The 17,222-nt window shown below is 42.0% G+C and overlaps 1 protein-coding gene across 3 annotated transcripts in view; it reads right to left on the reverse strand.

The window, feature by feature from the left end:
- stk11 (serine/threonine kinase 11) overlaps positions 1-4,650 on the reverse strand; it is a 94,542-nt gene extending 89,892 nt beyond the window's left edge. For all 3 annotated transcript variants that reach the window (XM_078424044.1, XM_078424043.1, XM_078424042.1), the window contains exon 1: positions 4,223-4,650. In XM_078424044.1, coding sequence (XP_078280170.1) covers positions 4,223-4,578 — 356 coding nt within the window. In that variant the 5' untranslated portion in view covers positions 4,579-4,650. The remainder of the gene's footprint in view (positions 1-4,222) is intronic.
- Between the last annotated feature and the right edge of the window lie 12,572 nt (positions 4,651-17,222).

Below are 17,222 nucleotides of genomic sequence, written 5' to 3' on the forward strand. Positions count from 1 at the left end.
TACACCAAAAAAAATGATTAGCTTCAATTATTTTCACAGAGCCAAGACTCACAAGCAACACCTTATTTTCCTGCACAACTACCATCAGAATAGCACAACATGTGTCTTTGGCTCTCTTATTTTCCTCATTTACACTGCATTGAGAACATATTGAATAGATGTGACAACAGAACCAAAGAACATTTACAGCATAAGCAACAATTTGGCCCATTGAACCTGAATCAGCTCCATGCAAGAGCCTTCCAACTACTCTTATTCTTCCATGCTCCAACAATTTCTTCCCTTTCAGATACCTAGTCAGCTGCCATTTATGCATACCAATGGAATTTGCCACTATGCATTCCAGAACCTTACTATTGACCATAGGAAAAATAGTTTTTCCTCATGTAATTTTTTGGTTCTTTTGTCAAACACCTTTAACCTTTATTAAAAAAAGGGAACTGCAGATACCAGCTTATAAAAAAACAACACAAAGTGCTGGATTAACTCAGTAGGTCAGACAGCATCTCTGGAAAACATGGATAACAAATAAAAAGTATCCATGTTCTCCAGAGATGATGTCTGACCGACTAAGTTACTCAAGTGTTTATTGTTACATCCCAAAACGAAACAATGAAATTCTTACATGCAGCAGCAGCTTGTGTCCAGCACTTTGATGGGGTTTTTTTAAATGTTAAATTTGTTCCAACAATGAGAGTTGTATCTACTCTGTCTATATACTTAATATGATTTTAAATTCCCCCATCAGATTGCCTTACATCCTCATGCTCCAAGGGCATTCCCAACCTCTCCACATAATTAAAGTTCCACATCTCTGGAATCATAATGCTAAATTTCTTCTGAGCTGTTTCAGTCTTTGCATCCTCAGTGAAAATGGTACCCAGAACTGTATGTGGTACTCCAGTTGGGGCAAACCAGGGGTTGATAACAGGTTCATCCTGATTGTCATGCTCTAACACACAGACTCCTGTATGCCTTTGTGTACTTTCCCAACCCATCCTGCCATTTTCAATAAACTGTGCACATATACTCCAATTCTTAAATTCTCATATCACTATTCTATCACTTTTAGAATTGTATCTCCTAGTTTGCAATATCTGTTCAATTTTTTCTACCAAAAATGCAATAGTTCATATTTTAAGCACTAAATTTTGCTTGCCACCTATCTACCTATTCCACCAGCTTGCCAACATTACCTTGAAGTTCATTTCCATATTTCTCAGCACATAATACCCTAATTTCTGCATTAGGCGCAAGTGAATTGCTGCCAAGTTGGGAATTCTCTGAGTGATGGTTAACATTTCAAGTGTCAATTCATGACCATGTGATTGACACAGCAATATTGATCTCTGAGTCTAAGAGTCATTGTACTTTCATCTTGACCATGTTAAGGCCTCTTGTTGAGCTGCACCAAAAGGTGCACAATTTATGTGCCCTGTTCACCCTAGAATTGAGCTTTTAACCAAATGTCTTTCAAAAGGTACAGAAGAGGCATATTTACAAGGAAACTACAATAAACAGAAGTTTAGAAATCAACACACCCATGCTATTCTGTCAATTCTTTCACCAGTAGATTAAAGTTTCCTTTCAGCCACCAAACTAGCAGTTCATCAGGAAATCGAGGATACTTTGTTGTATTGTCAACAGTTTTTGAATTTGAAAAAGTCCTAGACAAAGCATATAGGTTCTGGCAAATAACTAACAAAATAAGAACAGTGCTCGACAGCAGTAAACGCAGGTGACTGCGGGCCCGAACTTGTAGCTCTCATCCCCCACCAGGAATATCTGTCCTCAGGATACCATCAGCACACATATCTGAGCTGACAGAGGATTTATCTCCCCAGACCTCTGCATCCAAGTCCACAGACATGGTCTCAGCAGCACATCCTCAGCAGTGACTGGCCTTACATGAAAGCGAGTGGGTCATGTCTATTAAAAAAAAATCCTGACAGCTTTAAAATCCAAAAAAGCTACAGGAAGGGTTTTTCCAAAAGTAAAAGCTGATGGTTCTTTTCCTATAATGTACCCACGCAGACAGCGCTGGAGATCAGGAAAGGACCTGGGTGGCCATAGCTACGTGGCAGCAGCTTTGCTGCATGTGCCACCGTGCTGCTCTAATGTTGTTTGTTCACCTTGCATGTTCTGAGCTTACCTATATGTATCTTGTTGCAAAGTTTGTGGTTGTATCTATTGGACGAGTTGGGCTGAAGAGCCTGTTTCCGTGCTGCATGGCTCTATGACTTAAGTTACAAAGGTTCGTATTTCACCTACTCTCTCCCCCTTTTTGTCACTATAACTAGGTACTTTTATCTCACACATCCATTGGTTTCAGTCCTAAATTTCAATTTTCACAGTTCTCAAACAATATTGGCCTTGTTCCCTGAGCAGGCTTTTCTTTAGATGTGAATGTTGAAAGATTAATCTGGATTGGTTTCCAGATATCTCTGGTATGTTTAGCATCTCTGTATACAATATAGCTTGCATATTTGGGAAATGACCTTAATAGTATTTTGGTACTCAGAATGGAAGATCTATATTTTATATGCAACTTTTCGATTCTTCTGACTGTATTCTATCCCTATGTCTTGCTGGATAGTAGCCATTGAAATTGAGATACAAGATCTCCCTTTGACCACGGAGGTTTTGTCCAAGTGCTCCGGTTTCCTCCCACATCTCAAACACACGAGTCGATAGGTTAATTAGCTTTTGTAAATTGCCTCTGGTGTGTAAGTGAGTGACAGAATACGAGGGATATTTTGAGAAAATGTTTGGGGGAAAAATGGGACCTATTTAGAATTAGTGTAAATGGGTGCTTGAAGATTGACACATTTTCCCGGCTGTATCTTGAATTTACCTGTTCACACAAATAGTGTGAATGGACAGAAGAAACACTGGAGGTGGGTTTAAGTAAATTCAAAAACATATGGATTGTTTTAAGCAGAAGCTATACATTTTTAAAAAAACAGAACTGCATTTTTTAAAAGTCAGTGACCAGTCTGGAGGAATTCAGAGATCCCAAAGGATTACACAGCTGCAGTTGTTCCAGAGATCAGAAGAGTTCAAGCCAGTCAGATTTAAATAGAAAGATGAAAATGAAGTTCAAACAATAGCTAGCCTATATTAGTTCAAGAGCTAACATAGACCAACATGCTTAAACATGATAAATGAACAGGACTCAGTGAGAATGATGATCATACAAGAGCTTTGGTCAAATTGAAGTTTGCCCAAGGTGGAAAGTGAGAGGCTGCTCAAACAACATTGGAACATTCTCATCAGGAGATAACCAATTTGTTGGGATTTCAGCAGTGGTATGAGGCAAAGGAAAATTAAATGTATTTGACTCGTATTAAATGTTTCATCTGTTATGCTTTAAAAATTCCAAGCACACTTAACAACAAACCACAGCATTAAATGTTCCTGTTTATCATAAAACAACACCAAAACAAAATCTTCAAAGTTGACCAGCAGCTTTAACAATTTAATTAAAAAATACCATGCATTATTATTAATTCTTAAATAGCTATTTAGTGACTATATTTTAGACACCAAAAAATATGGTAGGTTGCTTCATACAAGCGACTGAATTTACTTATATTATTTAAAAAATCATAAATATAAAGTGTTACTCCCCAATTACTTTCACTGTTGTTAAGCCAACATTAACTATAAACTACTGGAAAAAATAGCTGACAATTATGATTTAGAAATGATTCACTTTTTAACTTCACTAAAAGTGGATGTTTCACTAAAAATAACTAAATGGTGCAAATTTAACTTTATGAACATGTCTCATAATATCAAACAAAGTACAATTTCCCTACAATTTTCTCCTTCCATTCCCAAAATGTTATCAACGTATAAAGTCCAGTCCAAGAACATTGTTTTGTTGCCCCTTCTCACATTTAGTATACGGGAGACCAACAAAAGCAGCACCATTCCTCTGGTAACTGGAATAGTCCAACCAACATCTAAGGAGACTGTAGCTACAGGGACCAATGCTTCGCCTCTCAATGACCCTTCTGAAGGAGCAAGAATTGCTCGAGTGGTGTCAAAGTGAGAGGGAGAGAGAGACGCGCGGGAGGGGAGGGAAGGGGGGGGGGGTAGACTGCAGGGACTGGGGTGCGGGCTGTTAGTGGACTGCCTGGGCCTCCTCAGTGCGGCAGTCAGCGAGCTGCTTGGGCCTCATCGTGTGCACAGTATTTACACTTCCAGCCACACTTACTTCTTCACATTCGCCTCCCCGTTTGGGATCCTCCGCAGCTTTTTCTTCTTGAGGATTTTGACGGCCCTCCTGCAGAGGGTCTCGGAGTCCAGCATCTCCTTGACTTTGCCGTAAGAGCCTTCGCCCAGCAGGTCGCCCATCAGGTACTTGCCGATTATCTTGGCCCGTTTCTTCCTGGGCTGGTAGATCACGTCGGTGGAGTCTATCCTGTGGATGAAAGTGTCCACTCCCATCAGGTCGTTCTCACTGATGTAGTCAACCACCTCGTCCATCTCCAGATAGTCTCTGAAAGCCGCCAAGATCGGCTCTGATTCCTCGGGCTCCTCCGGCTGCTGTTGCTCCGCTCCATGAAGCATCGCCTCTCCTCCCTCCTGCAGGAGTTCAGTTGTTAGGCAGCCGCCATTTTGTTTACCTGCCTCTGAACAACTCCGGAGTTGCCGCTGTGCGTCATACCTGTGATCCCGCCCTCTGTGACCCAGTCCTCCGTTTCTATTGGCTCCTCCGTGTTTCGACCGCCATTGTCACTAGGCGACGGGGCCGCCGGCCCTGCCCGTTGCCCATTGGCCGAACTACACGTCAATCATCCCCCCTCCCTGCCGTCACTTCACAACCCGACCAGTGGGGAAAGTCCCGCCCATCTCGGCGTTGCCGGACGCTATTGGTTGAGCGCTGCAAGGAAGAACAGCGCTCATCGGGTATCTCCTACGTCAATTATCGACCGACTAGCAAATCAGATCAGTGCTCTGCGATAACATTCCAAGCTTTCCCAGGGCGATTCTGATACAGAGTCGCTTCTGTCACCAGTGATAAAAAAGTTTTATTGGTCTGGTCCTTGTCCAGGGGTTTAATATAGCTACTGTGGACGGAAGGGATTATTTTTAGGGCATTGTCAGAGTTTGAATTGGATTCAAATGTTTTGTCAGCAACCTTTTTACTTGCATAGATAATGAGGTAGCAATATTGCTGATTGCTGCAAAGTTTCAGGAACATGCAAAACAAAAGGAGGAAAACGTAGCACAAATTAAGATCATAGCAGGATTGAAGAGTAATGTATGTCTCTTGTGCCCACGTGTATTTTGAAAACAACCTTGAGCAACCAATTATTTTTCTTTAATGCGTTGCTCCATCTCTAAAATGAAATCAGAAAATGCTTGAAATGCTCAGCAGGTCAGTCTGCACCTGTGGGAAGAGAAGTTGAATTAACGTTTAAGGTAACTAATGTTTCTTAATTAGAAATGAAGTTTTACAGTGAACTAAATCAGTTTATCTGAGACCCAAGGCCAGTCCACCGCTACTGAGTGGGCAGAATGTGTTATCTTCCAAGTTATATTTTGACTAGCCAAATTTTGCTGAAACAATAAGCAAAAGGCAAAACTACAGATGCTGAAAATGGGAAATATAATGGATAATTACTGGAAATAATTGGTTTCTGAGGAGAGAGAAAGAAATATCCTATTAATGTTTTATCAAACAGCCTATACTAAAAATTAGGGACTGAGAGAATTCTTCCAGCTTAAGAAGCAGTCATTCAAGATTAAACAAAGTTTTCTCTGTTTTAAAAAAATTAATACTACATTGGATTGCTTTGAAAGTACATGCGATCAGAAAAAAAATTGCAAATCTAACGCCATGAGTTTCAGACATTGGACTTTGTCTCTGGAACTGTTGTGCTATAATGCTGAGAACTCTATTCTGCACTCTGTATTTTTCTATTTGCTCTACCTTTTGTACTGTGTTTGGCTAATTTATTTGTATAGTCATATCTCATTTGATTGGATAACATGCAAAACAAAGCTTTTCGCTATACTTTGGTACACATGACAATAATATACCTAAACCTTAATCTGAATTCCCAATGTTCCACTCCACCTCACTGCAGCCACAAGCACTTTTTTTATCCGCTCTTTCTCCGTAGCTGTAACATGTATTTTTTACTCTGCTTATTTTCTCATCTGTGGTATGATCTGCCTGGATAAGAAGCAAAACAAGCTTATGGTCCAGAGACTGCCTGTGACCACAAGGTCAGTGAGAAGGTGGTCACAGGAGGCCTATGATGCTCATCTGTTTTAATGTCACAGACTGGGACTGGGACTCTGTAATCCTCATGGAAAGGACATTGATGGTGTCACTAGCTACATAAAGTTCTGTGTGGATAACGTTGTCCCGGAGGAGACTGTACACTATTTTCCCAAAAACAAGCCCTGGGTCACCAGGAACATAAAGGCCCTTCTCAACCAGAAGAGGGCCTTCAGGAATGGTGACAAGGAGGAGGTGAAATGGCAGAAAGACCTGAAGATAAAACTAAGACAGGGTAAGGACAACTACAGGAGAAAGCTGGTGCTGAAACTCCAACAGAACAACATGAGGGATGTCGGGAGTGGTATGAGGAACATTACAGACTACAAGCTGACCAGTTGCAGGGGGAGGGAAAGCAATTAGGACTGGGCCAACGAGTCGAGGAAAAGCCATGGATCCCAATGGTGTCAGCCCTCGGGCACTCAAGGCGTGTGCCAGTCAGTTGTACGGTGTACTTCAGCATATCTTCAACCTGAGAGGGTTCCTGAGATGTGGAAGACATCCTGCCTGGTTCCTGTACCAAGGAGGACGCGTCCCAACTCCTCTAATGACTACAGACCTCACTGACCTCACACATCATAAAGTGCCAGGAGAGGCTGGTGCTCACTCACCTGCGACCCCCTGCCTGGACCCCCTGCAGTTTGCTTTCCAAACAAATGTGGGGGGTGGAGATTGCCATCATCCACCTGCTTCATTGTTCTTATGATCACCTGGATAAGCCGAGAAGCATTGTGAGAGTCATGTTTTTTACTTCTCCAGTGATTTTAACACCAGTCGGCCTGCACTGATAGGGAGAAAACTGACAAAGATGCTGGTGGATGCTCCACTGGTGTCCGGGATCACCAACTACCTGACTGGATGACCGCAGTATGTTCAGGCTGTATCTCGGACGTGGTAGTGAGCCTCACAGGGGATGGCCCTCGCTCTCTTTTACATGACATCTCAAATGCTTTAGCAGTGTCCAAAATGCTGTGATTATTAGATAGTGGCCATTTTTTCAAAAGCAAATTTATACAGTACCTCAACACTTTGATTTCCTTTGTAGGAATTGACCTCAATGTCAGAAATTTAAAATATTTCCTTTACCTCCTGGAAACTCTGCAGGAGATATATTATTGCTCCTGAACCTTTTTCTAGGGCCTGGTGTATTGTTGCTCCTGTACAGTAAGAATATAATATGTTGTGCAGTGCACAACATACAAAGGGTATCTGCCAAATTAATCTGGATCATGTTGCAAGGCACTGTCAGTACAGTCAAGGTTTAAGCATTCTCCTCACTAATGCTGTTGAAACCATCTGTATGCGCAGTTGAACTCCCTGGATGGGACATTAATTCTGTTGTAAGCCACTTAACTCCCTCAAGAGAAGGAATGTAATGAAAAGTGAGGACCAACATTTTCTCAATTAACATTTCATCTTAAATAAAGTCAATTGCCAATGAGGGTAATTTGTTAATTTGTATGTGTTAGATACAACTCAACTTATTGCTGCTTTTGCCCTGAAGCAAGATTAAACTAAGTGAGCAGCAGAAAAGAAAGAGTCCTGACCTGAAACATCGCCATGTCCATTCCCTCCACAGATGCTGCCTGACCCCGTGAATTAACTTTGTTTAGTTTAGTTTAGAGATACAGCGTGGAAACAGGCCCTTCTGCCCACCGGGTCCATGCCGACCAGCAATCCCCGCATATTAACACTATCCTACACCTACGAGGAACAATTTTTACATTTAGATTTAGAGATACAGGTATCTCTATTGGTATTTACCAATCCCATTAACCTAAAAACCTGGACGTCTTTGGAGTATGTGAGGAAACCGAAGATCTCGGAGAAAACCTACAAATCCATATGTAGGAAGGAGCCTCAGATGCTGGTTTATATCAAAGACAAACACAAAATGCTGGAGTCCCGTAACCAGCGCCAATTGCTGGACTTCCACTGAAATCGCCGCCAAGCCCTTCAGTTTTGTGCAAGGTTAAAGTTGTTTTCCTCATGATGCCCACAAGCTTAGCAAAGCAACATGCTGATATTTGAGGACAAAAGATCTGAACTGAAGGATATTACATTGTTTATCCTGTGAACTGGTACAGATGGTAGGCCATTGACATGAAGCATTTCTCTCTCCACAAATGCTGCTTGATCTGTTGACAACCTCCACCAGTTTCTGATTTTATATTTGGATTCGACGTCTTTAATATTGCAGGTTGTAGTAGTGTACACTTCGGCAATACTCATAGCTAAAATAGTAAAATCCTGACAAACACATGAATCTTTGTGACAAAATATAGACACCGCTGGTAATTAGTCTTTGAGGTCAATCGAATTTGTTCCGACTCACTCCTCTGTAAATATATTTTCAGTTCCCCAAGCATATGGCCAGCACTTTGTGGTTGCTTAATATTTATCTGCAAGCCAAAATACAGACTCTAAATTGAACGTGGATGTTTGTTGATGTACTGACTGTACAGCCAATTTTACAAAACAAAAATGAACTTTGTGATTCCTTTGAAGTACATATTTGAGGACATGGTTATATTAGAAGAAAGACAGCTTTTTTCTTCTAGTTTCTGTTAACAAAAGCTGGGGAAAGCAGGTGGATTTCATCCAATTTCTAAAAGGTGGGGGGGGGGCTTGTTGCAATGAAGATATTACAACTCTGCAACAGGATATAGATAGATTGTTTGAGTCAGCAAAAACGTCAAATAGAGCTTAATGTGGAAAGGAGTGAGGTAATGCATCTAGTTTTAGTTTAGTCTTTGAGGTAAATCGAATTTGTTCCGACTCACTCCTCTGTAAATATATTTTCTTAGAACTGAGATGAGGAAAAACTTTTTCAGTCAGAGAGTTGTGAATCTGTGGAATTCTCTGCCTCAGAAGGCAGTGGAGGCCAATTCTCTGAATGCATTCAAGAGAGAGCTGGATACAGCTCTTAAGGATAGCGGAGTCAGGGGGTATGGGGAGAAGGCAGGAACGGGGTACTGATTGAGAATGATCAGCCATGATCACATTGAATGGAGGTGCTGGCTAGAAGGGCCGAATGGCCTCCTCCTGCACCTGTTGTCTATTGTCTATAGTTTAGTTTAGGGATGCAGTATGGAAACAGGCCCAAGAGCTCACCAAGTCTACACCGACCATCAGTCACCCATTCACACTAGTTCTATGTTATCCCACTTTTTTGTCATTGGCACAAGGCTGGAACTGAATGAACACTGAGGAAAACACACACTGGATGAAGATGCATGCTTTGCACTTCACCTACAATTACAATTACATCAATGCTCAAGGCACCGGTTAAATAAACACATGGAAGTATTGCATGCCACGTGCATGACTGTGCATACTCAATAGACTTGTGCGTATGCACAGCAAATGCCCAGAAGGTCCAGAGCAAAAGTTTGGAAATGCACAACTGGGACATGATGTACCCAGGCATTTTATTATAACATTCTATGGTACGAGGCTCAAAAGATTGCACCATGTGATGGAGTTTCTAGGTTTCAATATTCTTGAGATATTTTTTAATCTCCAAAGCTTCATAACTGGGACAGGCAGTGGCAGATAATCCACTGGTCACCCAATGTGTTTTGGTTGAAGCTTCAGTCCAGTATTACATTGGTTTGAAAATGGCCAAAATACACAGTTCCTGATCCACATTTGTGTAGAAAGGCGGGAAGTAGCAGCCAAATCACCTTCAATATTGCAAAATTGCAATTTGGCTCCATAAGAGGCAGCTGGAAAGGTCAGATAAATCGAAGGAGTTGTTTGGTAATACCATGGTCCAGATAAGAACTGACTTCGTCACAAAGATGTTTACTTATATCGTGGTTTCAAGCCAAGATCTACAATGACATTCTGTAGAACATGAAATAATGGATGATCTTATCAGGCTGCTGGTGGCAATGATACTTAATTGTGGTTTGCTGCAAATATACATAAAATTTATGATGAATGGATAAACGTTTGGAATGTAAGTTGATTTACTTTGGGCAATTGATTACCTTTTTGTGCAGTTATTGCTGTTACTGAATGTGTTAGACCACCTTATGAATGGATTGTCCAATATAAGTGTACACAGTGTCATTCATTCAAAACGAATTAATAAACTTAATTTGTTTTTACTGTTGCACCAACTAAGACAGACAAAGCATTATAAAACTATTGGAGAACAAGTATACACTGGTAACATTGAGTTTTAAAGGCTTCCAATGTCAATGGTCAATTCAATGCAGGTTGCAGAATTAATTGTTCAGTAAATAAAAATAAAGCATTTAAAGAAAGTCCTTGACACTCATTATAAAAGATTGCTGAATGGTAATGAATGAAGGTTAGAAACTGAGGTCAGGAGGATTTATTTCTCGGCATTGCTTTGTGCTTATCCAAAATACAACTGCCTCCACCCCACCACCCTGGAAATGTGTCCGAGACCCCCACCACCCTATGTATAAAAAAACCTGCCCTGCACATCTCCATTGAACCTTCCCCCTCTTACCTTATAGCTCTGTCCTCTAGTGTTGGATATTTCCACCCTGGGGAAAAAGGTTCTGACTGTCTTCCCTATCTATGCCTCTTTTTTTTCTATACTTCGATCAAGCCTCCCCTCAAACTCCAATGTTCCAGATAATTGGATATTGGAGGTAGCATATTAGCATAGCACTAACTAGGAGGAAGCAAGGAGTAGGGATGTTGGGCATGCTGACTGATGTCTTTGATGCATATCTGATGCTCATGTGGATCATGACTGGAGGTGCCTGGTTTAATTTCACACATAGGGGGATTTCCCTTGGAAGCAATCACATTTTGCTCCTGGTAGAATGGACCAATTGGCTCTGCAGAGAACAATGCCACACAATCCTACCTTGTTTTGCTCTTCAAAGCTTTATAAACTAGAAGATACCAGTCTCCATTTCTGAGATATCTGATTTCACCGAGGAAAGATTATGGAGTGTTAGAGTTGATTCAGTTGTGATCCAGAATCCAGGGTCAAGGAGGGGACATGGTTCATGCTTCTTGACATTATCTGCTGCAGTAACTAAGTGAGTCTAGCATCATCTCTGGAGGACATGTAGCGGCAATGTTTTGAGTCTGAATCCTTTCCATACATTGACACGTCGCCTAAGGTCATAAGGTCATAGCACTAACTAGGAGGAAACTAAGAGCAGAATTAGGCCATTTGGCCATTAAGTCTACTCCGCCATTCAATCATGGTTGATCTATCTCTCTCTTCTAACCATGGTTGATCTATCCATTCTCTTGCCTTCGCCCCTTAACCCCTTAACCCCTGGCACCCGTATCGCCTATCCCATAACGCCTATCCATGTCCTCCATAGATGCTGCCTGATCTGTTGAGTTACCCTAATACTTTGTGTTTCTTTTTCTAAACCAACATCTTCAGTTCCTTGTGTCTACCCGACATTAAATGATGGACTCTGCTGGAACAAATGTCAGTGTCGGTGGCAGTATTGGACTTGATGTGATGATTTCCATGATCTAAAGACCTGTCCCAATTCATTCTCTGTGATAATCTCAAAGAATGATAATTTAAAGGGGCTCCCAGTAGTATGTCCCTCAACTTGAAATTTAAAGGTAAGTTATATCGGCACAATATTTGGGAATCAAATGGGTTAATGCAGCCACTCTCCCATGCATTGCCTATTTACCAAAAAAACACGTTTTAACATGAACATCTCTCCTTTGTTGACCATGCTAAATGTATAAGGTCATGGCATAGGGATGTTGAATTCCACTTCAAGAGTTCAATGCCCAATGGACCAATGTCCATTGACACTAAATTTCAGAAGCAAAGTATGGCAAGCTTACAACACAGAACAAACAACAAAGGTTTCTCCAAATATGAAATAGGGAATTTTGATCAGCTTTGCTTCTTCCTAGTTCAGTTTAGTTTTAGCTTAGAGATAGAATGCGAAAACAGGCTCTTCGGCCCACCGAGTCTGCGCCGACCAGCGAGCCTCATACGCTAACACTATCGTACACATACTCGGGCAATTTACAATTATACCAAGCCAATTAGCCTACAAACCTGTATATCTGGAATGTGGGAGGAAATCGGAGCTCCTAGCGAAAACCCACACAGGTCACAGGGAGAACATACAAACTCCGTACAGGCAGCACCCGTAGCCAGGATCGAACCCGGGACTCTGGTGCTGTAAGGCATCAACTCTGCCACTGCGCCACCTTGCCTTTCTGTTCGCAAGTTTTCCTCTGCACCTCTAAATCAGAAGCATGGACACCTCATTGTATTTTGATGTCTTAACCATGCCTTGTTTATATTTGGTTTCAGATTTGCGAGGTCCATGAAACAAAAGGACTAGAAATTAATTCATACAACTCCAAATAAATCAACTTTAAGATGCTGAAAATCAGCTTAATCTGAAGTAAAGCAGGTTTACATACAGTTCTGGATCTTGGGTAAGAAATTACAAACTTGGAGGTAATTTCTAAATCAGGTAACAGGGCAAAGTTAAACCCCTCACAAAATCAGAATGTCTGAACAAAATCCTCAAATTTCGGCCGAAGGTTACAGAATCATAAACTGCCCACTCAACAAAAGGACAAGGGTTTAAATGTCAAAACCAAAGCTCTCTGTCATTGAAGCTCAGAGATAATTGTTGCAGCATTTCACCAATCTTCATTTCCAGCATTGATTTTTTTCCCTGTTGTTTTCATCCACTTGATCAATAAGGAGGACATGCACGCCAGCTTTTCTTTCTTAGCGTTTTATGCTGATGAATGAGAAGCATCAAAAGTGAAGTGCAAAATCAATACATCGTTAACATCTGCAAAAGTGTTGGCAACCGATGCATTGGTTGGCTGTCATCCTGTCTGGTAAGCAGACTACCCAGTTGAAGGTGGTGGTCGCAGCAGAGTGGGCAAAGCCAAATTCAGATCGTTTTAGCCTCAACTGGAAAGTCCTTGGACATCAAATAGGTTTTCTTGGAGGAGCATCACATAGGGAAAAGTCGAGTTGGTATTGTTGACGTGGTGCACTTGTGCTAAAACATCTACAAGACAAAAGCTTTCACTTAGCACGGCACAAAAAGCTTTCCACTATGTCTCAGTGCACAAAGCAATAAACAAAACTAAAGTAAACTAAGACGGCTTTTATGCATAATTTGCATCACAGTCTGGTGGTCAAAGAGCTCCATTTTTAATCTTTATTTCCACATCCTCTCTGTCGCTTGTTCTAAGAGATACCACAACCCTTTCTGTGAACAGATTAGTCACCAACAGGTTTAAAGAATTAGTGAGTGTGAATCCCACAGTGCCATCTTGGGTGGCATGGATGAGTTGAACCAAAGGGTATATTTCCATGCTGTATGACTCTGATTCCATAACTCAGCTGTCTGAGTGGCATGGTGGCCCAGCCTGTGGATTAGCCACCTCACAACTCAGTGGGGTTCCAACTTAACCTCTCGTGCTGTCTGGGTGGAGTTCTCCTGCTCTCTCTGTGACTGCATGATTTTCCCCCAGTTTCCTTGCTCATTCCTCAGGCAAGCTGCTAGATTAAATGGCAGCTGGAAGTTTCCCCAAGGTGTAGGTTAATGGCAAAAAAAGAATCGAAGTGGAATTGAAAGACAAGTGCTGGGGACAAGAATAAGTTCCAGGGACTAATGAGATTGTGCCGCCGGAAGCAGTAATGGAACCGATCAGCAATTGGTCTCCTTCTGTGACATTATAAAGGTGGTGAGTACCAAGTGCTGTCCTTGTCAGCAGCATTAACATTCTATGAACAATTCAGTAGGACCCACATATGACTGGTTTTTCACTGGTTGCAAGATAATCTGGGATATCCCAACAGTATACAAGTTGCTAAATCAATTCAAAATTGCATCCTTTGTACATGGTGTGAACCATTCTCAATTATTGGCATATTGAGAACCGGTGATTCAAGATATTTCATGTGGAGCTCTAGATCTCTGCTGCAATAACAGATGCAATGTCTGCCTCAAACTGCGGAGCATCTTGGACAATACAGCTCACCCCCTCCATGCCACACTGGTTAACCTGAGGAGTGCCTTCAGCATCAGACTGCTTCCACCAAGATGCAGTACAGAAGGCCACAGGAGATCCTTCTTTTCTGTGGCTATCAAACTGTGCAACTCGTCCCCCTTCTGTCGTGGGGTAGACTGAGACTGACCCCCTCCACCTTCCCTCTCCTCCCCAATTTTTGCACATCCGCAATCCTTTCCGCACGTCACTTTAATTTCATGTTTCATGGATCTTGTCTTTTATGACTGTTGACAGATCAATTTCCCTCCTGGGGTAAATAAATAAAGTTCTATCTATCGTATCACAACATAAACAGGAATTCATTGCGCCTTCCATGGCTGCCCAGTTTTTATCTTAATTACTGTGTACATAATTGGTGACAAAGATTACATCACCCAATTGTCTCATATTTATCTGTAGATGTGGTTAATAAAAGCTAACAATTCATTGTTAATAATTTACTCCAAATAACAACACTCGCACTTTGACATTAACACAATAATCAACTCTGGGGACAGCAGTAGAAAATGTGACATGAGTACCATAGCTGTACTTGGTAATGCTGCTGAAAAAGAAAGTAAAATAAACAATAGAAAATAAAAGTATGATAGAATTATATGCACCTAATAGAGAATGACATCATTTAGTAGCACTTAGCATCACACATAGTATCAACACACTGAGATACCAGAGCCATCATTGCATAGGTTTAAGAAGCTGGAGGAATGAAATCACACAGTTCCTTGTTTGCTAGTACAATAACAACATTTAAAAGGCATTTGTTCAGGTACATGGATAGGAAAGGTTTAGAAGGATATGGGTCAAAAGTGGGCAAAGGGAACTTGCTTAGATACGGTAGGAAACAATTGCAGATGCTGGTTTAAAGTGAAGGGAGACACAAAGTGCTGGAGTAACTCAGCGGGACAGGCAGCATCCATTCCTTCTCTCAGAAATGTTGCCTGTCCCGTTGAGTTGCTCCAGCACTTTGTGTCTACCTTTGCTTCGATAGGGCATCTTAGTCAACATGTAGTTGGGCCAAAAGGCCTCTTACCATGTTGTATGAATCTCTCACTCATTCTTCCCGAGGAAAGGATCTGGGTGTTTGAGTTGTCCGTTCTATCCACTCTTTCACATATCCTCATCACTAAACATCTAAAAAGAGAGCAGTAAGCTTGTGGTCAGTGGCTCTCTAACAACCCAAAGGATGTGCTGATCCATGTGTCTTTTGGCAGGCCATTTCATAGCTTGTTCGGCAGCTGACTGAGGTTGGAGTCAGTGCCTTTCCTGGCCTTATCTTGCATTCTAGCACTGGTGAACATTTCATTAACGTTACATTCTTACATATCAACTTTTATGACATTGCAAAATACTTTAAAAATGGAATCACATTATACTAATGGGAAAATGACAGGGGCTTGTGGACCCCACATAGCATTTTGATGGTATTCTCTGAGAGATAAAGATTTGGTGGGACAGTAAGAAAACTCTGCCTCAATAGCACCAGGAGCAGTATCAATACATTGGTCAAAGAGAGATAATAGATGGGGTCATTGTTTACCAGCTCTTTTTAGCGTTTGAACCTCTGACAATGCAGTCGTCCTTCAAAGCTGCATTGAATTGTCCGCCCGTATCTCCTGCTAAAACTAGAACCTTCTTCCTCAAAGGCGGGAGTGAGAACACTGAACCATAAATCATCTGCTGAAGGCTTCAAACCCACATGTATCTGATACAAAATGGTGCAGTAACTCAGCAGGTCGGGGAGCATCTGGGAGGGAATGAGTGGGCAATGTTTAGGGTTATGACCTTCGCTCAGACTAATTGTAGGAGGGAGTTGATGGAAAAGAGGTGGGGGACGGGACAAAGCCTGGGTTCTGACCTGACCCCGCCTATCCATTCCCTCAACAGATGCTGCCTGACCCACTGAATTCCTCCAGCACTTTGTGTTTTACTCAGGATTCCAGCATCTGCAGTTCCTTGCGTCTCCACATGTACCTATTGTACTAGATCCGGTGGCGCCACCACAGTGGCTGCCTCGCCAGCAGTCTGTCTGTCTGTTTTATTATTTTAAGTATGTGTTAAAAGTATGCTTTAGTGTTTCTTGGTTTGTTTTATGTGGGAGGTGGGGGGGGATTTGAGGGAAACCTTTTTTCAATCTCTTACCTCGGCAGAGATGCGCTTTTTCTCCGTGTCATATCTCCGTCCACTCTGTGGCCTAATATCGTGGAGCGCGCGGCCTTTCCTGGAGACTGGCCCGGCGCTTCAAGCCGTGGGCCCGGCGCAGACTTATCATCGGGAGTTGCGATCCTTTGCCGAGGATCGTGTGCGAAGAGCTCCAACCACAGGGCCTGTGGATTTTAACACTGTGAAGCCCACGGTCTCTGATAAGAAGAGGCCGATTCGGAAGCTCCATGCTGCGGAGAGTGTCCACTGTCCCGACGCATGGAGTCTCGATCATCCCTGCGCAAGGGCTTGGACGTCGGACCGTCAGCAGCGGCGACTGCGGACGGTTCAACAGCCCCAACCGCGGGTGAACAAGAGGATGATGATTGAACTTTATTACCTTCCATCACAGTGAGGAATGTGGAGTCCGCTGTGGTGGATGTTTATGTTATATTTTACTTTATGTGGCTGTGTGTCTTGTTGCTTTTCACTTAGTATGGCTGTATGGTAACTCAATTTTCACTGTACCTTAATTGGTACATGTGACAATATCTTGAATCTTGATCTTGAGATAACACCTCCCTCAAACAAAAGCAACAGTGTATTAATGGAAGTGCCCAGATGATAATTTTAATTGAGTGTTGTACAACTAACAGTTCAGAGAAAAGAAACAGAGGGACATATTTTTGTAATCTAACGCCGAAGGCCATTTTCACATCGTTATTTTTCCTCTGACCTTACCTCTGCCTTTGTAAATGCA

The sequence above is a fragment of the Rhinoraja longicauda genome, chromosome 28, assembly GCF_053455715.1.
Source record: "Rhinoraja longicauda isolate Sanriku21f chromosome 28, sRhiLon1.1, whole genome shotgun sequence".
Classification (NCBI taxonomy): Eukaryota; Metazoa; Chordata; class Chondrichthyes; order Rajiformes; family Arhynchobatidae; genus Rhinoraja; species Rhinoraja longicauda.